The sequence below is a fragment of the Macaca nemestrina genome, chromosome 1 (genome assembly GCF_043159975.1).
Source record: "Macaca nemestrina isolate mMacNem1 chromosome 1, mMacNem.hap1, whole genome shotgun sequence".
In the NCBI taxonomy this organism is placed as follows: Eukaryota; Metazoa; Chordata; class Mammalia; order Primates; family Cercopithecidae; genus Macaca; species Macaca nemestrina.
Genome location: NC_092125.1, coordinates 208,156,837 through 208,177,786, shown reverse-complemented (window position 1 = coordinate 208,177,786; position 20,950 = coordinate 208,156,837). Strand labels below are relative to the sequence as shown.

Here is a 20,950-nt window from a genome sequence, read left to right as displayed (position 1 = left end):
CGGGGCTCATTTGACTGTCTGTAAAATGATGATAATAATGCTGACCTTTCTCATGGGAAGAAGAAGGAGAGGAGATATGTGGGAGGAGTTAAGGCTTTGGATGGGAGAAGATTAGAGATGAAAAGCACGAGTTTCAGGCTGGTTTCTGAGCATGACATCATTCCTTTCAGGAGTCGAGTCTCTTTTAATTCATGTTTGTGAAGCTGCTTTTTGGAGTTCCTTGAATTCCCCATTTTGCTAATTTTCCACATCCTATAATAAGAGTCAAAGAAGGGGAGACTGAAGTCCAGAGGTTGCTGAGATTCAAGGATTCAAGCCTTTGCCAGGAGATATGAGGGACCCAAAGGCTCACAAAGCTTCCCTAGCCCTCACCAAGCAATGAAGAGTGGGGAAAACAAAAGCAGAAATTGTGGTGGCAGCCTGGAAGGTGGCTTCGGCTGGCTAGCTCGTGGGTAGGAGAACGCCCTGTTGGAAGACAAACAGGTCACAGGGAGGGAGGCTCACTGGGAGCTCGGGAGGGGTCTTTTGTCACCTGACTATCCCTCCAAGTCCAGGCATGGACTGCTAAAGCAAACACTGTCGACCGAGGACGTGTGGGCTCGGCGAAGATAAAAATGGTATTTAGCAGAAGAGAGAAAAATGTATTCAACTCTCAGTTATGATTTAGACGCAGCCGTGGGCAGCATAGCAATGAGCTCCTTATTTTAAGCAAGCGGCAGAGAGATGAAAATAGATCAAGTGTGTTGAATCAAGCCAGGTTTTTGCAATCAGTGAACTAGATTTAAGACCACACCTTCACCGGGCAGGGAGTAGAGAGAACTATGAGGAGTCTTTCTTAAAAACGAAAACCCTCTGTTTTCAGAGAGGGGTGTTCACACTGCTGCAGAGTGAATTTCATCTAAATCATGGCGAGAGAAGTTCAGACTTCATCTTGGGGCTGGACTCAGGAAGGGAAGGAGAGCTCCAGTCCCTCCCCTTGGGCCTGTGGATCCAACTAAGACCCTTCAAGAACACAGGAACCCTGGCCTGGATGGGCCTTCATGATTATCTAGCAAAAGCTATGACAATGCTTCCCATTTGTATATTTGATACACACACACACACACACACACACACACACACACACACACACACATATGTAAAATTTCATTCGGACCTTACAATACCTTTTTTTTTTTTTGATACAAAGTTGCTCTGTTGCCCAGGCTGGAGTGCAATGGCATGATCTCTGCTCACTGCAACCTCTGCCTCCCGGGTTCAAGCGATCCTCCTGTCTCAGCCTCCCGAGTAGCTGGGATTACAGGCGCATGCCACCAAGCCCAGCTAATCTTTGTATTTTTAGTAGAGATGGGGTTTCGCCATGGCCAGGCTGGTGTCAAACTCCTGACCTTGTGATCCACCCACCTCGGCCTCCCAAAGTGCTAGGATTACAGGCATGAGCCACCATGCCTGGCAGAATCTGCGGATTTTCTAAGGGATCACTGCATTGCTTTTTGTCAAAGGCGGCATGTATTTCTGTCAGCTTTCCAGCAGAAAATCAGGAGAGAGGTTCTTCAACATTCACTTATTCACTGAATATTCATTTATTCATTTATTTGCTTATTGTCTGTTTTTGTCCCCTAGAACCCAGGCTCCATTAGGGTAAATGTTTTTTGCCAGTATCCCTGGTACCTAGAAGAATGTCTGGAAAATTAGTGAATATTCAGTGAATAAGTGAATGTTGAATAGCCTCTCGCCTGATTTTCTGTTGGAAAGCTGACGGAAACGCATGCCGCTTTTGATAAACAGCAACACAATGATCTTTTAGAAAACCTGCAGGTTCTAGACTCTGATACAGTGAAAGAGAGTAAACAGGCAGCAGGGCTGCTTTTTGAAAGAAGGGCATTTATAGGAGAAGACGGCATCCAAGCTGCCAAAGTCAGTGAGATGCAGGCACAAGGTGCCAGTTCACAGGTTAGTCTGAGTGCATACACAGACCTGTGAGCAAGAGAAAGCAGGTAACTAGAGATGCTGGCACAGACAGCGGAGTTTAGCCTCTGGGAGGCAGCAACAAAGCCATTCCATAGCTCTGTTTGGCATGGGTTGTGTGCTTGCCACCAATAATTTTTTTTTCTTCATCTAGGAAGATAAAAGGGAAATAAGACTCCCCTTAGTACAAACATCGACTATACCAGAGAACAGATTTGCAAATCACTTTATTTGTTCATTCATTTATTATTTTTGAGGTAGGGTCTCACTCCGTTGCCCAGGCTGGAGTGCAGTGGCATGATTACAGCGCACTATAGCCTCGACCACCCAGGCTCAAGCTATCCTCCTACCTCAGCCTCCCAAGTAGCTGGGACTACAGGCGTGGCACCACCCCCAACTGATTTTTAAAATTTTTTGTAGAGACAGGTTTTAGCACATTGCCTCAAACACCTGAGCTCAAGCAATCCTCTTGCCTCACCCTCTTAAAGTTCTGGGATTATAGACATGAGCTACCGTGCCAGGCCCAAAGCCACTTTAAAGCAGTATTCTTTAACTTGTCCAAACTGGTAACTTGGGGCAAGATTCTTGACCTCAGTGGGGATTAAATGAGGTAATTAATGCATGTAGTTTAATGCTCACACGATGTTCACTATTAAATTGAGACCCTTTTCTGAAAATGTAGTAAACACTATTTTCTGTCTTTCCAGAAAATACACATTTGATCATATATTCAAAATTTTGCATACAATACCAGAGGAAGAGCCCTGCAGAGGTCTATTGAACTAGGGGTTAAGAACAAGTGCTGGGCCAGGCACAGTGGCTCCCGCCTGTAATCCCAGCACTTTGGGAGGCCAAGGCATGATGTGGATCACTTGAGGTCAGGAGTTCAAGACCAGTCTGGCCAACATGGAGAGACCCCATCTCTACAAAAATACAAAAATTAGCAAGGCGTGGTGGCATGTGCCTGTAATCCCAGCTACTAGGGAGGCTGAGGCAGAAGAATCACTTGAACCTGGGAGGCAGAGGTCGCAGTGAGCTAAGATCACACCACTGCACTGCAGCCTGGGCGACACAACGAGACTCCATCTCAAAAAAAGAAGAACAAGTGCCATGAGACAGACCAGCTTCCAGGCCAACAAAATTGATCTGTAACTCATTGGAACATCTTCACACACCTAAAGGAGCAATGCACTGATGGAACACAGGTTAGCAAACCTCGGAAGCCCAGAAATAGTGTTACAGAGGCAAATATAGGCTGTCCCCATTCAAGCAGTGCTAAGGAGGGGTGCCCTGCCTGAGAACCCACGTGCCTGTCTCTGGTGGCAGTGGTTTAAGTCCTGCTATGGAGATGTGCACAGCAGGGCTTACCCTGGTATCTTTAACACCGGGATCGTGTCACTTAATTTCCCTTGTTTCACATCACAAGTCAATCTTCCAATTAGAATGTGGCTTTGCCTGTGAAGGGCTATAGGGAGAGGAAACTCAGGCTAGGAGCAGGAGTCCTGGACCCTCTGCTTACATTTCTCATTGTACGTTAGTCGGCCGGCACTCCAGGTTTGTGGAAAACTCTGTGAGTATGTCTAAGCTCTCTTCCTCGGCAGCATGCATATCAGTTTTCTATGCCTGCAAAGCTCCTTGGGTGATGGCCAGGAAACCCTAATATGCTGAGATTGAGAGCTCTTACTTCTTATTGAATTTTATTATGAGTAATTTCTCTCATAGGAATCTACCCAAAGGAAAAACTAGAAGTTCAGAAGTACACATGTACTTACAAAAGAGGTCCAGTGTAGTGGTTTTTAAGCACCTATTATTATTATTTGTTTGTTTGTTTGTTTTGAGACAAGGCCTCTCTCTTTCGCCCAGGCTGGAGTGCAATGGCTTGATCTCGGCTCACTGCAACCTCCGCCTCCTGGGTTCAAGCGTTTCTCCTGCCTCAGCCTCCTGAGTAGCTGGGATTATAGGTGTGCACTACCACATTTGGCTAATTTTTATATTTTTAGTAGAGACAGGGTTTTGCCATGTTGGCCAGGCTGGTCTCGAACTCCTGACCTCAAGTGATCTGCCCGTCTCAGTCTCTCAAAGTGCTAGGATTACAGGCGTGAGCCACCTTGCCCGGCCTATTTTTATTATTTTTGAGACAGGGTCTTGCTTTGTTGTCCAGGCTGGAGCTCAGTGGCATGATCACAGCACACTGCAGCCTCGACCTCCTGGGCTCAAGCAATCCTTCCATTTCAGCCCTCTGAGTAGATGGGTCCTGGCTGGGACCACATGCCCATGCCACCATGCCCAGCTAATTTTTAAATTTTTTGTAGAGATGGGGTCTTACTGTGTTGCCCAGGCTGGTCTCAAACTCCTGGGCTTAAGCAATCCTCCTGCCTTGGTATCCCAAAGTGCTGAAATTATACGTATGAGCACATGGCCAAAACTTTTTACTTTGAATTAATTTGTAGATTAACATGCAGTTGTAAGAAATAATATTGGGAGATCCCATATACCCTTCACCCAGTTTTCCTCAAATGTGACATCTTCATAATAACAATCAGATAATTGACATTCATATAATCCACCCACCTTATTCAGATTTCACCACTGTACAAGTACGCATTTGTGTGTGTGTGTGTGTGTGTGTATTTAGTTCAATCAAATTTTATCACATGTAGATTTGTGGAACCACCCCCCCATAGTCATGACAGAGAACAGTTCCATTACAAATAATAATGTTAACTTTTACAGGAAAAAAATAAAAATAACCTCAGCATCCAACATTGGGAAGTTGGTTACATAAATTATGTTACAGTTATAGAGTAAGAAATTTAGTCATATAAATGGTGAATATGTGAACATTAAAAATATTTATAGGCTGGGTGCGGTGGCTCAAGCCTGTAATCCCAGCACTTTGGGAAGCCGAGGCAGGCGGATCACGAGGTCAGGAGATTGAGATCATCCTGGCTAACACGGTGAAACCCCGTCTCTACTAAAAATACAAAAAAATTAGCCGGACATGGTGGCGGGCACCTGTAGTCCCAGCTACTCGGGAGGCTGAGGCAGGAGAATGGCGTGAACCCAGGAGGCAGAGCTTGCAGTGAGTCGAGATCATGCCACTGCACTCCAGCCTGGGCGACAGAGCGAGACTCTGTCTCAAAAAAAAAAAAAAAAAAGATTGTTTAATATGGAAAAATGCTCATGAGGTACACACACACACACACACACACACACACACACACACACACATATATATATTTTTGACATGGAGTCTCACTTTGTTGCCCAGGCTAGAGTGTAGTGGCACTGTCTTGGCTCACTGCAACCTCTGCTTCCCAGGTTCAAGTAATTCTCCTGCCTCAGCCTCCGGAGTAGCTGGGATTACAGATGCCCGCCACCATGCCCAGATAATTTTTGTATTTTTGTAGAGATGGGATTTCACCATGTTGGCCAGGCTGCTCTTGAACTCCTGACCTCAAATGATCCACCTGCCTCAGCCTCCCAAAGTGCTGGGATTACAGGCATGAGCCACTGTGCCCAGCCTATATATGATGTATATTTTTAAAAGTAAGTGCTTAAAAAGATTTGAAAGTATGCTGGAAGTTTCTTTGGATGATAGGATGGCATTTGTGCTTTTCTTTGGTTGTCAGGATAGTTTGTGGTTTTCTTTTGTTTCGTATTTTTGTATTTTTCAAAAATTTCTACAATAAGCATCTATTATGACTGAATGTGTTCCCCTGAAATGTATATGTTGAAGCTGTAATGCCTAATGTGATGGTATTCAGAGGTGGGACCTTTGGGGGGTGATTAGGTTTGGATGAGATCATCAGGCTGGGGACTCTATGATGGGATTAATGTCCTTATAAGAAGAGGAAGAAAGACCAGAGCTCATTCTCTCTCTGCTGTGTGAGGCCATAGCAAGAAGGCAGTCATCTGCAAGCCAGGAAGAGGGCAACTCACCAGACGCTTCATCAGCCGGCACCTTGATCATGAACTTCCCAGTCTCCAGAACTAGGAGAAATAAAAGTCTGTTGTTTAAGCCACCCAGTGTCATGTTACGGCAATCCAAACAGACTAAGACAGTCTGTTTCCCAAAGAGCAAGGAAATAGGGGGTGTGAGAGTAAACAGAAGTAGGGGAAAGCCCAAGATAAATCAAAACAAAAACAAAAGAAAAGTAGCTACTCAAGGCTGAGATCCTAAAGTGCCAAGGACAGCTCCCTGGGAGAGGTCATCTCCTTGTTTACATGAAGGGTCCAAGGATCCAAGGGCTGTGCCCTAGCTCTCTTCCCAGCCACCTAAAAGAGCTCAGAGGACGTCCTACAGGCTCTGCAGCTCCTGAGTTTTGAACTGTGGAGAGCAAGAAGGTGAGGGTATCTCTTGGGCCTCACCTTTATTTATTGAAGACAAAGAGGCAAGACAGTGGCAAGGCCTGGGATTGGGGACTGGGGACACAGGCAGTCAGGTCACCCTTGCCACTTCAGATCTGCAATGCAGAAGGGAGAGGAAGGGGGTGTGAAGAGTGAGACAAAGGTTGGGTGGAGCATCTCCTCCATCTAACAATTGCTCAGGCAGCAACCCATGGGAGACAAATAACAGCAGAATCTGGGCCTGGAATCTGTCTTGCCTGTGCCAGGGACCCCTCTGCCAGGAGACTGTGCCCTATCTGATAAACGTAGTGGCCTAGAAGTCAGCTATGTGAGTCTTAGTCCAACTATGCCTCAAAGAAGCTTAGTTTGGGAAACCCAATTTGATAAAAGGAACATTTTGATATGGGAGACATTTTGTTAGAATCGAGTCAAAATACAAAATCACTGTTTTTAAAAAAATTACCAGGCAGGTTATGAAAGACATACTCAATGCTTACTTACTCGGATGTTCACCCTACCCCGAGTTTCACTGGACTGTTGACTTTGACTCCATTCTTGGTTTGAACTATGCCTCTGATTCACTCTCCACTGCCAATCATCCTTGATTTCCAGAGGTGAGAGCTGGCATTGGAGTGGGGCTCAGAAGGGAAGGGAAGATGTCTGCTTAGCATATGCCACTTGATGACTAAAATATGTTATCAATTTAATAATTTGGTTTTAGGGCAAATGTCCTTCTGAATAGTGTTGTGTCAATGCATTCATAACTGAATGGCTTCTTTCATCTGCTAAAGGTATTCGAAATGCTTTCTAAACAAAGTGAGAGATCCCAGTTTAAAAAAAAGAGAAAAAGAGGTCCCAGAAGGTAAAGAAAAAGGCAACTCCATCCCAGAAGAAATACTCTAGAGTCCTTATGAGGATAAGGGTAGTCTGTCTGCCTGGAATTCTGCCCCTTGGGGGGCTTCTGCCATCCCACATGGTTGTGGTAGACAGTCACAGCACCTTGCCTGCCTTGGCTGTAAAAGGTAGGTCATGGCATAGGTATCTCAGTATCTCTCCTGTCCACATGACTGGTCCAACAGGTGTCTACATAATTCTACAAGAGATTGGGCCTGTGTTAGTCAGTTTTCTTTTGCTGTAACTGAATACCTGAGACTGGGTAATTTATACATGTCGGGAAGTCCAATATTTAGGGGCTGCATCCAATGAGGACCTTCTTGCTAGTGGGGACCCTCTGCAGAGTCCCAAGGTGGTGCAGAGCTACCATATGGTGAGAGTGCTCACTAGAAATGGCCATAATGGCTTCTATAACAGACCCATTCTTTTTTATTTTTTGAGATGAAGTTTCGCTCTCATTGCCCAGGCTGGAATACAATGGCACAATCTCTGCTTACTGCAACCTCCGCCTCCCAGGTTCAAGTGATTCTCCTACCTCAGCCTCCTGAGTAGCTGGGATTACAGGCACAAGCCATGCCCAGCTAATTTTTGTATTTTTAGTAGAGTCAGGGTTTCGCCATGTTGGCCAGGATGGTCTCGATCTCTTGACCTCATGATCCACCTCGGCCTCCCAAAGTGCTGGGATTATGGTGTGAGCCACCGCGCCTGGCCCAAATCTTCTATTTCTAAAAGTCTTCCAGTGCAAAAGAGATGTATATCTAGGTACCCATACTGGTGAAGTATCTGACCTTTAAGGATAAAGGGACTGGGCTAGGTGGCTCACACCTGTAATCCCAGCACTTTGGGAGGGTGAGGCAGGCAGATCCCCTGAGGTCAGGAGTTTGAGACCAGCCTGGCCAACATGGTGAAACCCAATCTCTACTAAAAATACAAAAATCATCTGGGCGTGGTGGCAGGTGCCTGTAATCCCAGCTACTCAGGAGGCTGAAGCAGGAGAATCACTTGAACCCGGATGGTGGAGGTTGCAGTGAGCCAAGATTGCACCTCTGCACTCCAGCCTGGGGGAATCAAGCGACAGTCTGCTCCCCCCCCGCAAAAAAGGATAAAAGTCAGCCATCAAAGTTTCCAGAAATAAAGGACTGAGACACAGACTGCATCAGATCTTTAACCGAGAGAACTGCATGCTAGAAGACAAAGGAGTGAGGTCTTCAATATTCTGAGGGAAAAAAATAGGAATTTGTACCTAGAATCCTCTACTCAGTCAAATTAGCATGTGCAAGCCATGTTGACTGAATTGAATTGGCCGGGGAGATGTGTTCCTTAGGAAGTCTTCTGTGTTAAGAGGGAACCAGGGTGCACAATGAGGCCTGATAGGTGATACACAGAAGAGAAGTAAAACTAACAAACCTGAGGAATAGATCCAGCTGCTTTCAGCAGGCAGGAGGGAGAGGATGCTGGAGGAGCTTGCACAGGCGTACAGGGAAGGTTCCTTAGAGGAGAGTCAGCAGCAACGCTGGAACACAGGGGAAGAACAGACTTGGTGGAGAGAAGGGGTGAAAGGGCATTTAAGAGACTGCAGGCAGGACAGGAGGCTCATGCCTGTAATCCCAGCACTTGTGGAGGCTGAGGCTGGAGGATTGCTTGAAGCCAGGAGTTCCAGGCCAGCCTGGGCAACATAGCGAGACCCTATCTCTATCAAAAAAAAAAAAAAAAAAAAAAAAAAAAAGCTGGATGTAGTGGTGCATGCCTATAGTCTTAGCTACTCAAGAGGCTGAGGTGGGAGGATCACCTGAGCCCAAAAGTTCAAGGCTTCAGTGATTAGAAAAGAGACTATATGACAAAAAAATAAGTATATTTATCATGAATTAAGACTGTGTGAAAATAAATGTAGATACTGGTCTTGTGTCATTTAGGTTACTTGAATAAAAAAAAATGAAAAAATCCTGTCCACCTTCAGCAAAGGAAAAGTGGCCCTTCCTCTACTAGTGGTCAGTGTAACCCCTTAGAACTAGTAATAACCAACCCCCTTAATCCTCGCTAGAGAAAAGAGAACGTATAACCCTAAAAATTGATGGAGCTGGACTCAATCTTCAAGTAAATATCGTGGTTTGAGAAAAATATTTAAACACTCTCCTGAGCGAGTATTTCAAACCTTCTATGATGAACTGAATATGCCAGTACCAGAAATTCCAGGAAAAACAAGAAATTGGTTTTTGCAATTAGTCGAGCATATAGCCCAGTCTCTCAATGTCACTTCATGTTATGTATCAGCACAAGTGTACTATATGAATCATTATCGATCTATGGCACAGGAAGACATAAGTAGCGAAAATAAGAGTGAGAACTCCCACTAATAAAAAGTGAGAGTCTCAAAGGGGGGAAATGAGAGAAGAGAGACAGACCCTCTCATATTGTTTTATATTGTTTTATACTCAGAAAAGGAAAGAGAAGTGAAACTAAAGGCAGGTAGCCTGGTGTCTAGGAACCAGACCTGAAACCAAGGAACCAGACCCGAAACCAGACCTGGGCCTGCCTGATCTAATCCTAGTAGTTAAAGATCGACCCCTGACCTAACCGGTTATGTTACCTATAGATTCCAGACATTGTATAGAAAAGACATTGTGAAACTTCCTGGTCTGTTCTCTTTCACTCTGACCACCGGTGCATGCAGCCCCGTCACATACCCTCTGCTTGCTCAATCCATCACATGCAGACCTCCTTAGAGTTGTCAGCCCTTAAAAGGGACAGGAATTGCTCACTCAGGGAGCTCAGCTCTTGAGACAGGAAGGAGTCTTTCCGATGTTCCCAGCCAAATAAACCCCTTCCTTCTTTAACTCGGTGTCTAAGGAGTTTCGTCTGCGGCTGGTTCTGCTACATTGTGATTGCACCACTGCACTCCAGCCTGGGCAACAGAGAGAGACCCTGTCTCTTAAAAAAAAAAAAAAGAGCGTAAGGGCCGGGTGCGGTGGCTCAAGCCTGTAATCCCCGCACTTTGGGAGGCCGAGACGGGTGGATCACAAGGTCAGGAGATCGAGACCATCCTGGCTAACATGGTGAAACCCCATCTCTACTAAAAAAAATACAAAAAACTAGCCGGGTGAGGTGGCGGGCACCTGTAGTCCCAGCTACTCGGGAGGTTGAGGCAGGAGAATGGCGTAAACCCGGGAGGCGGAGCTTGCAGTGAGCTGAGATCCGGCCAGCCTGGGCGGCAGAGCACGACTCCGTCTCAAAAAAAAAAAAAAAAAAAAAAAAAAAAGGAGAGTAAGTAGCAAAAATATGCCTGTAATCCCAGCGCCTTGGGAGGCTGAGGTGGGATCACTTGAGCCCAGGAGTTTGAGACCAGCCTGAGCAACATGGCAAAATCCTGTCTCTACAAAAAAAAAAAAAAAAGAAAAAAAAAAAAATTGGCTGGGTGTGGTGGCACACCCCTGTAGTACCAGCTACTCAGGGGGCTGAGGTGGGATGATTGCTTGAGCCCAAGAGGTTAAGGCTGCAGTGAGCCACTGCACTGCAGCCTGGGTGACAGAGTGAGACCCTGTTTCAAAAAGAGAGAGAGAGAGAGAGACACTATGGCCTATTCCAAAGCTCAAAAGCAGGAGAGAATCCTCAAGCACTGGGAGAAGATAGGTATGCATGGCAGAAAAGAATGGAAGCTAGAGGATAATCAGAGAAAAATAGGCTGCTGGCTGTGAGTGGTGGCTCACGCCTGTAATCCCAACACTTTGGGAGGCCAAGGCGGGCAGATCACGAGGTCAGGAGTTCAAGACCAGCCTGGCCAACATGGCGAAACCTCATCTCTACTAAAAATACAGAAATGAGCCGAGTGTGGTGGCATGCCCCTATAGTCCCAGCTACTTGGGAAGCTGAGGCAGGAGAATCACTTGAACCTGGGAGGTGGAGGTTGTAGTGAGCCGAGACCATGCCATTGCACTCCAGCCCGCAACAGAGCATGACTGTCTCAAAAAAAAAAAAAAAAAAAAAAAAAGGCTGCTGAAGGGAAAATGACTCATGCCTCAGTAGCTTCAATCCTAAAATCAGGATACTGATAGTACCTACGTCAGAAAGCTGTTAGTAAAATTACATGAAATAATATCTCTAAGGCACTTAGCTTAATGCTGGGAACAAGTGAAATTCAATAAGTATTAGCTCTTGTTAGATAAGTTGTCCCAAATCACAGCTAGTAAGTGTTTAACTAGGATTTGAATAGAATAGCTTTTTGACTCCAAAGCCCAGCTGGCCTCTTTATGACTGTGCTCTAGTAAGTAATAACTGTCGTTTATTGAGCACAGCACTCCGTGGTCTACAACAGTTATCTCATTTAATGCTTATCACCTCCCTGAGCTGAGCACAGCTAACTCACACAACAGGAAATCGAGGGTTGTTTCACTCCCTTGCCCGGGTTCACCTGCCCGGCTCCAGTGCCTTCTTCCCAACAGCACATTGGAGTCAGGAGGTTTGGGTCCCAGCCCCACATCTGCCACAGATCAACCTGCATCACTGAGCCTCAGTTTCCTCATTTTTTAAATAACAGGGTCTGGGGCTGGGGGCTCTCCCTGTTTTTGTTTTTGTTTTTTTTAGATGGAGTCTCACTCTGTTGCCCAGGCTGGAGTGTAGTGACAAGATTTCCACTCACTGCAACCTCTGCCTCCCGAGTTCAAGTGATTCTCCTGCCTCAGCCTCTCGAGTATTTGGGATTACAGGTGTGCGCCCCCACACCTGCCTAACTTTTGTATTTTTAGTAGAAAGTCGGGGTTTCGACATATTGGGCAGGCGGGTCTTGACCTCCTGACCTCAAGCGGTCCGCCTGACTTGGCCTTCCAAAGTTCTGGGATTACAGGCATGAGCCACTGCACCCAGCCAATCTCTAGGATCTCTCTAGGCTCTACTGTTCTAGGAGGGTGTATTCAATGAAATCAAACAGTGCTCCAGGTAGGAGAGAGGGATCCTGAGTCAGACAGGATCCCCGTCCCCGTCTGACTGCACAACATCAACCAACAGAGATCCAGAGGTGCTGAGGGTGGAGTCCAGGTCTCTAAAGCATTAGTCATCATCTGCTCCCACTCCCCAGGGACCAGCAGGGATGCTGATCCAATTATGCTGAATTGATGAGGGACCTCCAGGGTGATGAAAGAGAGAGGAGATGTCAGAGGACACAATGGGAGATCCGAATAATTTAGCCTGGTGAACAGAAGCCAGGAAGGACCTGCCTTCAAGTCTCCAGTGAGTCTGGGGGCTGGCAGAGTGATAACAAGAGACCAAGGCTCAGAGTACTGGGCCCTGGTTCCTAGGCTTGGCTCTAACACTAAAAGCATATGATCTTTGTTTGACAAGTTATTTCACTTCTCCAGTCTTCAGTTTCCACATTGAAAAAATCAGGGAAGGCTGGGCGCAGTGGCTTACGTCTGTAATCCCAGCACTTTGGGAGGCCGAGGAGGGCGGATTGCTTGAGGTCAGGAGTTCGAGACCAGCCTTGCCAACATGGTGAAACCCCGTCTCTACTAAAAATACAAAAATTAGCCAGGTGTGGTGGCGGGTACCTGTAATTCCAGCTACTCGGGAGGCTGAGGTAGGAGAATTGGTGGAACCCAGGAGGCGGAGATTGCAGTGAGCCGAGATTATGCCACTGCACTCCAACCTGGGCAACAGAGCCAGACTCTGTCTCAAAAAAAACAAAAACAAAAACAAAAACAAAAACCACCAGGGAAAATTTTTAAAACCCACCAATTTATATAAAGACATGTAATATTATAGCTAAAATCTAGAAATGGGAAGAACTGCTAAGTGGGCTTGGGAGCACGGAGTTGATGCAACAGAATCTTGAAATGCTATTTAGAAAGTAGAATAACTAACATTTACTGAGCACTAACTACATGTCAGGCACTTGGCAGACAGAGAGAGGTCTTTACATGCATAAGCTCGTTTAATATCCTCAAGGGTCTTCTGAGGTAGGTATTATTATCACCATTCTTCCTTTTTTTTCTTTTTGAGACGGAGTTTTGCTCTGTCGCCAAGGCTGCAGTGCAGTGGTGAGATCTCAGCTCACTGCAACCTCTGCCTCCTGGGTTCAAGTTATTTTCCTGTCTCAACTTCCCGTGTAGCTGGGACTACAGGTGTGCACCAGCTAATTTTTGTATTTTTAGTAGAGACAGGATTTCACCATGTTGGCCAGGCTGGTCTCGAACTCCTGGCCTCAGGTGATCTGCCTGCGTTGGCCTCCCAAAGTGTTGGGATTACAGGCCTGAGCCACTGTGCCTGGCTCTCACCATTTTTTCAGATGAGTTCACTGAGGCCATGAGAAGTTAAGTCACCTAACTAGTTTATACTTGATGACGTCAGGACTCAAGTTCAAAGGTCCATCTAACTCCAAAGCTCACACTGCGAACCTTTACTTATACACTAGTGTTGAAGACTGTTGGATGTAAGGACTGTAAGAAACAGAGATGTAGGCCAGGCATGGTGGCTCATCCCTGTAACCCCAGCACTTTGGGAGGCCAAGGCTGGTGAATTGCTTGAGTCCAGGAGTTTGAGACCAGCCTGCACAGCATGGCAAAACCCCATCTCTTACAAAAAACACAAAAATTGGCTGTGTGCGGTGGCTCACACCTGTAATCCCAGCACTTTGGGAGACTGAGGCAGGAGGACTGCTTGAGCCCAGGAGTTAAAGACCAGTTTGGGCAACATGGCAAGAACCTGTCTTTAAAAAAACCCACAAAACAAAAAAATACAAAAATTAGCCAGGCATGGTGGCAAGTGCCTGTAGTCCCAGCTACTAGGGAGGCAGAGGAGGTGGAAGGATCAATTAAGCCCATGAGCTTGAGGCTGCAGTGAACTGAGATCGTGCACCACTGCACTGCACTCCAACCTGGGCCACAGAGCAAGACCCTGTCAAAAAAAAAAAAAAAAAAAAGGAGCGGCGGATTAGCCTGCACGGGGCAAAATGGAGCTCGAGGCCATGAGCAGATACACCAGCCCAGTGAACCCGGCTGTCCTCCCCCATCTGACTGTGGTGCTTTTGGCCATCGGCATGTTCTTCACCGCCTGGTTCTTCATTTACGAGGTCACCTCTACCAAGTACACTCGTGATATCTAAAAGAGCTCCTCATCTCTTCGGTGGCCTCACTCTTCATGGGCTTTGGAGTCCTCTTCCTGCTGCTCTGGGTTGGCATCTACGTGTGAGCGCCCAAAGGTAACAACCAGATGGCTTCACTGAACCCCTGCTTTTGTAAATTACTTTTTTTTTACTGTTGCTGGAAGTGTCCCACCTGCTGCTCATAATAAAGGCAGATGTATGGCAAAAAAAAAAAAAAAAAAAAAAGGAAGGAAATAGAGAAGCGCATATATGTAACAGTGTTAAGCGGGAAATAAACCTCCAGAGTGATCGTGGGCCGGGTGTAGTGGCTCACGCCTGTAATCCCAGCAGTTTGGGAGGCTGAGACAGGCAAATCACTTGAGGCCAAGAGTTCCAGACCAGCCTAGCCAACACGGCAAAACCCCGTCTCCACCAAAAATATAAAAATTAGCCAGGTGTGGTGGCGGGCGCCTGTAATCTCAGCTACTTGGGAGGCTGAGGCAGGAGAATCACTTGAACCCAGGCAGTGGAGGTTGGAGTGAGCCGAGATAGTGCCACTGCACTCCAGCCTGGATGACAGAGGGAGGCCCCATCTCAAAAAAAGGACCAACAACAAGAACAAAAATCAGAGTGATTGTGATAACATAAGAATGTTGGTGTCAACATTAGATTTGGACATTTGTAAGTAATAGGCAATTTAGGACACTGGTAACTTACAGCCTAGATATTTATGCCTAACTTTTTTTTTTTTTGAGGTGGAGTTCCACTCTTGTTGCCCAGGCTGGAGTGCAATGGTGTGATCTCGGCTCACTGCAACCTTCGCCTCCCGGGTTCTAGCAATTCTCCTGCCTCAGCCTCCTGACTAGCTGGGATTATAAGCATGCACCACCACGCCCCACTAATTTTGTATTTTTAGTAGAGACAGGGTTTCACCATGTTGGTCAGGCTGGTGTCAAACTCCTGATCTCAGGTGATCTGCCCGTCTCGGTCTCCCAAAGTGCTGGGATTACAGGTGTGAGCCACCCTATGCACCACCCACAGCACCTGGCCCTATGATTGACTTTTTGGTAGTAGAGATGATGATATCTGAGTAAGCACCGATGATAGGGCCTTTCTAGTCCTAATACAGAACTTTCTAGATAAGCAGACAAGGAAGGCACAGCTGCCCTTCTTCACCACTGGGAAGACTGGAAATCTGACCACACAGCTCCTGCCTCAAGCTTTTCAGTCACTTCATATTGCCTACAGCTCTGGTTCTCAACCTTGACTGTAGATTGGAATCACTTGAGAAACTTTACAAATGGCTGATGTCTGAGTTTATTCCCAGCTATGGCCGTAGCTTTGGCATGGGGAGTTTTGAAATCTCTTCAAGAGATTACAATGTGTAGCAACATTTGAAAGCCACTGTCCTAGAGGATAAAGGCACTTAGCATAGAAGGCCCCCTCTGATTTCTTTAGCATGCTCTCCTATATGTTTTATTCTACAATCCAGTTACAATGTCCTGAACATGCAGCACCTTGCCTTTTACATGCCTTTACCTTATTTCTTCTGCCTGGATTGCCTTTCTTCCCCCTCATCCATCCGGAAAACTCCATTCATCTTCAATACTGTGGCAAGCCAGCCTCCAAGATGGCCCCAGTCATCGTTACCTCCTGGTTTTCATGTTCCTGTATAATGCTCTACTGCACTGAATAGGGCTGACTTGTGTAATAATGTAATATTGTAAAAACGATGATGGAGTGTGACTTCTGAGGATGGGTTTTTACAATTATTTATTTATTTATTTATTTATTTATTTATTTATTTATTCAAGACAGTGTCTCACTCTGTTGCCCAGGCTGAAGTGCAGTGGCACGATTTTGGCTTACTGCAACCTCTGCCTCCCAGGTTCAAGTGATTCTCCTGCCTCAGCCTCCTGAGTAGTTGGGACTACAGGCGCGTGCCACCATGCCTGGCTAATGTTTTTTTTTTTTGTATTTTTTGGTAGAGACGGGGTTTCACCACATTGGCCTGGCTGGTCTTGAATTCCTGACCTTGTGATCCACCTGCCTCAGCCTCCCAAAGTGCTGGGATTACAGGTGTGGGCCACCGCGCTCGGCACGAGGATGGGTTATAAAAGAAACTGTAGCTTCCATCTAACTCTCTCTTGGATCCTCTGCTTTGGGAGAAGCTATCTGCCAAGTCTTGAGCATTAGCCCTGTGGAGAGCTCCACATAGTGAGGAACTGAGGCCTTTTGCCAACAGCCACGTGAATGCACCATCTTGGAAATGGATCCTCCAGCCCCACTCAAGCCTTCGGATGCCAGCTGATGTCTTGACTGCAGCCTCACAAGAGACTTCAGGTGGAACCACCCAACTATGCCACTCCCGAATTCCTGAGCCATAGACAGTGTGAGATGTTTGTTGTTCTAAGCTGTTAACATTTTGGAATAGTTTCTTAGGCAGTAATAGATAGTAAATAAACAAACCACATTCAAGTATATAACACTCTGTGAAGCCTTCTTAGCCCTCTCCCCTGCTGAACTGAACTGAACACCCTGTGCCACTTATGAGCCATACACATCCCCTATTATAGCACTCATCACATGAGCCCTAACTGTTGACTTGCCCTTCTTGCCCTTAGGTTCAATTCCACAAGGACAGGGCTGGCCATAGTGCAGGCATCAGTGTGCTTGTAGAATATAGGAACGTGCATGAGAACTGCCATCTGAGTCATTTCCTATAGGCCTTCTAGCCCAGGCTGCTTCTTATACAAAAGCTTCAAAAGCTGCGCATGGTGGCACACTCCTGTAGTCCCAGCTACTTGGAAGGCTGAGGCAGGAGGACCACATGAGCACAGGAGTTTGAGGCTGCGGTGAGCTGTGATTGTGCTCCTGCACTCCAGCCTGGGCAACAGAATAAGATCCCATCTCTTAAAAAAAAGACCCAAAACTCCATGGTACAGTTGCCAGAAATCATGGATGTCATGGTGAAAGGGTGGGTCCTGAGGATTTTCTTAATAATCCAACAAAACCCTGGCATCCATGGATGTATCTAGAACACTAGACTACAAGTCAGAAGATCTGGATTTTAATTCAAATCTGCCAACTACCTGCTGAATTTCTTTGAGCTCTGGTTTTCTCATGGACCAAATAACTTAAGGCCTCTTCCAATTCTAAAATTTAATGATTCTGTATTTTCAGCTAGCAATTACTCTTATTTCATAAAATAGGCTAGTAGGCCAGGTGCAGCAGCTTACGCATATAATCCCAGCACTTGGGGAGGCCAAGGCGTGCAGATCACGAAGTCAGCAGTTCAAGACCAGCCTGACCAACACGGTGGAACCCCGTCTCTACTAAAAATACAAAAATTAGCCAGGCGTGGTGGTGGGCACCTGTAATCCCAGCTACTTGGGAGCCTGAGGCAGGAGAATCGCTTGAACCTGGGGGGCAAAGTTTGCAGGGAGCTGAGACCACACCATTGAACTTCAGCCTGGGTGACAGAGCGAGACTCCATGTCAAAAAAAAAAAAAGAAAATAGACTAGTAGGCTTATATCATAGCAAGGATTCTCAACTGCACTGTGTATTAGGAAGTAATATTCCTGGAACTTACACACACGTACACACCTGGGCCCCCCTTCAGACCTTCTGAATCAACATCTCTGGATCTCTAGAGTCATGACCAGGGTATCTGTATCTTTATTTTTATTTTATTTATTTATTTGAGATGGAGTCTTGCTCTGTTACCCAGGCTGAAGTGTAGTGGTGTGATCTTGGCTCACTATAACCTCTATCTCCTGGGGTCAAGTGATTCTACTGCCTCAGCCTCCTGAGTAGCTGGGATCACAGGCATGCATCACCACACCCGGCTACTTTTTGTATTTTTAGTAGTATTTTTAGGGGTTTTACCATGTTGGCCAGGCTGGTTTCAAACTCCTGACCTCGAATGATCCACTCGCCTTGGCCTCCTAAAATGCTGGGATCACAGGCATGAGCCACTGTGCCTGGCCTGTATTTTTATACAGTTCCCAAGTGATTTGGATGTGCATCTAGAGCTGAGAATCACTAATCTACAATATTTAGGCTAGAGATTTTAAAAAATTTTTCTGCCAGCTGGTTGGCTCTGCAGTTTACAGGGTACAGTACTAATGGGTTTGTCCCCTGAATTGTTCACTTTATACAAGGTGTATGAATGAATGGAGCCCATGTTTACTGCTAGAAAAACAATTCAAGGTATACATTTTACTGTCAGAACTCAGTCTGGTCTTCAATTAAAACGGGTCTTGGACCTAACTGCTTAGTGCATTTAGCTGGATATCAAGTTGTGGGCTACTTTAGCCTACCTAAGGTCAAGAATTGTGAGATAGTAATGACCAGGAGTTAAGAGCACTGACTCTGGGCCCGGCACAGTGGCTCACACCTGTAATCCTAGCACTTTGGGAGGCTGAGGCAGGCAGATCACCTGAGGCCAGGAGTTTGAGACCAGCCTGGCCAACATGATGAAACCCCATCTCTACTAAAAATACAAAAATGAGCTTGGCATGGTGCAGTGCGCCTGTAGTCCCAGCTACTTGGAGGCTGAAGCATGAGAATTGCTTGAACCTGGGAGGTGGAGTTTGCAGTGAGCAGAGATCACGCCACTGCAATTCGGCCTGGGCGACAGAGTGAGACTCTGTCTCAAAAAAAAAAAAAAAAAAAACCAAAATCCCCACTGACTTTGGAGCCAAACCACTTAGGTTCAAATACTGGTTCTAGCACTTACATGCTGGGTGACTTGGCTAGGCTAGAAATCTTTCTGAACCTCACCTTCATGATCTACAAAACGAGGCTAACACGCACTCTCTTATTGGAATGTTGTTAGGATTAAATGATACAATGCAGGGTATCTGGCCAGAATAAGTGCTCGTTAAGAAGTAGCACATTAGGATAAAACAAAAATATGGCACTTTTTATACTTAACAGCAACGTATACGTGTCTAGTGCTTTGACATCTTACATTAAGCCCATCCCTAATCCCACCCAAAAAATTCTGAGGTGGGCAAGGTAGACGCCAGTGACCCCATTTTGCAGAAAAAGAAACAAAGGCTCAGAAAGATTCACTGGCTCCAGATCAAACAACAAAAGAAAAATGTCAGAGTCTGGATTCAAACCTGGGTGTGATTCCATGAAGATGAATAATTATATATACACACTTGGCAGGCTGAGCATCTCGGGGCCATCTGGCTTAACAGGCTGAAGAGGACTGTATTTCTGATCAGCTTCTTTTTTTAGATGAAAGCAAGATGGGAAAAATAAGCTGGCAAACTCTGCGTTCCCTCATTTTCAACACTGGTGTGATTTGTGCTCAGTTCTGCGCTCCTTCTAACTCCCAAATGCTACTTGTCTGTGCAACTTAGAAGTTTGCTCCAGCTGCCTTGGCTGTGCCGCTGCTGGCTCTGCCCTGGCCCCACAGCTGGGACCTGGGAAAACCAAAAGAAAAGGAAGCAGAGGCGGCTGGAGATGTCAGAGGGCTGGGTGAGCTCCAGCTGTTCCCAAGTCTGTCTGGGGAACAAGAGCTGATGGGGAGCCGGGGCCAGGGATCTCTGTCCCCCATGTCAGTCAACAGGAGGATGCTCTTTCCTGTCCAACAGATGGGCCCTGCTCCTGGAATAATGTGATAAAGGGCAATACTAAATCTGGCGCAGACTGAATTTCTCTTGGGGAACAGGAGGCCAAGAGATCAAATGTTAGTCGAATTTAATCAAGAAGGCTTTCATGGAAAAGGGGGGATTAGAAATGGGCCTAAAGCATTAGCAAGATTTGGACGTGCAGAAAGGAGGTGGGGAAGCCCCGCAGGCAAGAAAAACCTCAGGAGAGCTGGGCGTGGTGGCTCATGCCTATAATCCCAGCACTTTGGGAGGCCGAGGTAGGCGGATCACTTGACGTCAGGCGTTTGAGACCAGCCTGGCCAACATGGTGAAACCCCATCTCTACTAAAATACAAAAATTAGCCGGGTGTGTTGGTGAGCTCCTGTAATTCCAGCTACTCGGGAGGCTGAGGCAGGAGAATCACTTGAACCTGAGAGGTGGAGGTTGCAGTGAGCTGAGATCGCACCACTGCACTCCAGCCTGGGTGACATTTTGTTTGGGGAATGGGTGGGTAAATGAAGGGCACTGTGGGAAGAGTGCACATTAAGAAGTAGAAGACAGGCCGGGTGCGGTGGCTCACGCCTGTAATCCCAGCACTTTGGGAGGCCAAGGAGGGCAGATCAAAAGGTCAGGAGATCGAGACCATCCTGGCAAACACGGTGAAACCCCGTCTCTACTAAAAATACAAAAAAAATTAGCCGGATGCGGTGGCAGGCGCCTATAGTCCCAGCTACTCGGGAGGCTGAGGCAGGAGAATAGCATGAACCCGGAAGGCGGAGCTTGCAGTGAGCCGAGATCATGCCACTGCACTCCAGCCTGGGCGATCGAGACTCCATCTCAAAAAAAAAAAAAAAGAAGTAGAAGACAGGAGAGGAGAGGCAAGGTCAGAAAGAACGAAGAAGTGCAGTGCGATTCTACAGGAAAGGGGAAGCTGGGCGCGGTGGCTCATGCCTGTAATCCCAGCACTGTGGGAGGCCAAGATGGGTAGATCAAATGAGGTCAGATGCTTGAGACCATTCTGGCCAACATGGTGAAACTCCATGTCTACTAAAAATACAAAA

The 20,950-nt window shown here is 46.4% G+C and overlaps 1 protein-coding gene and 1 pseudogene across 1 annotated transcript in view; one reads left to right on the top strand and one right to left on the bottom strand.

The window, feature by feature from the left end:
• Nucleotides 1-8,249: 8,249 nt before the first annotated feature.
• LOC105494485 (platelet activating factor acetylhydrolase 2) overlaps nucleotides 8,250-20,950 on the bottom strand; it is a 61,344-nt gene continuing 48,643 nt past the window's right edge. Inside the window, exon 10 of the mRNA XM_011762938.3 lies at nucleotides 8,250-8,725. Within this exon, the coding sequence (XP_011761240.1) occupies nucleotides 8,703-8,725 (23 nt within the window). The 3' untranslated portion in view covers nucleotides 8,250-8,702. The remainder of the gene's footprint in view (nucleotides 8,726-20,950) is intronic.
• On the top strand, nucleotides 14,125-14,510 carry LOC105494486 (dolichyl-diphosphooligosaccharide--protein glycosyltransferase subunit TMEM258 pseudogene; annotated as a pseudogene).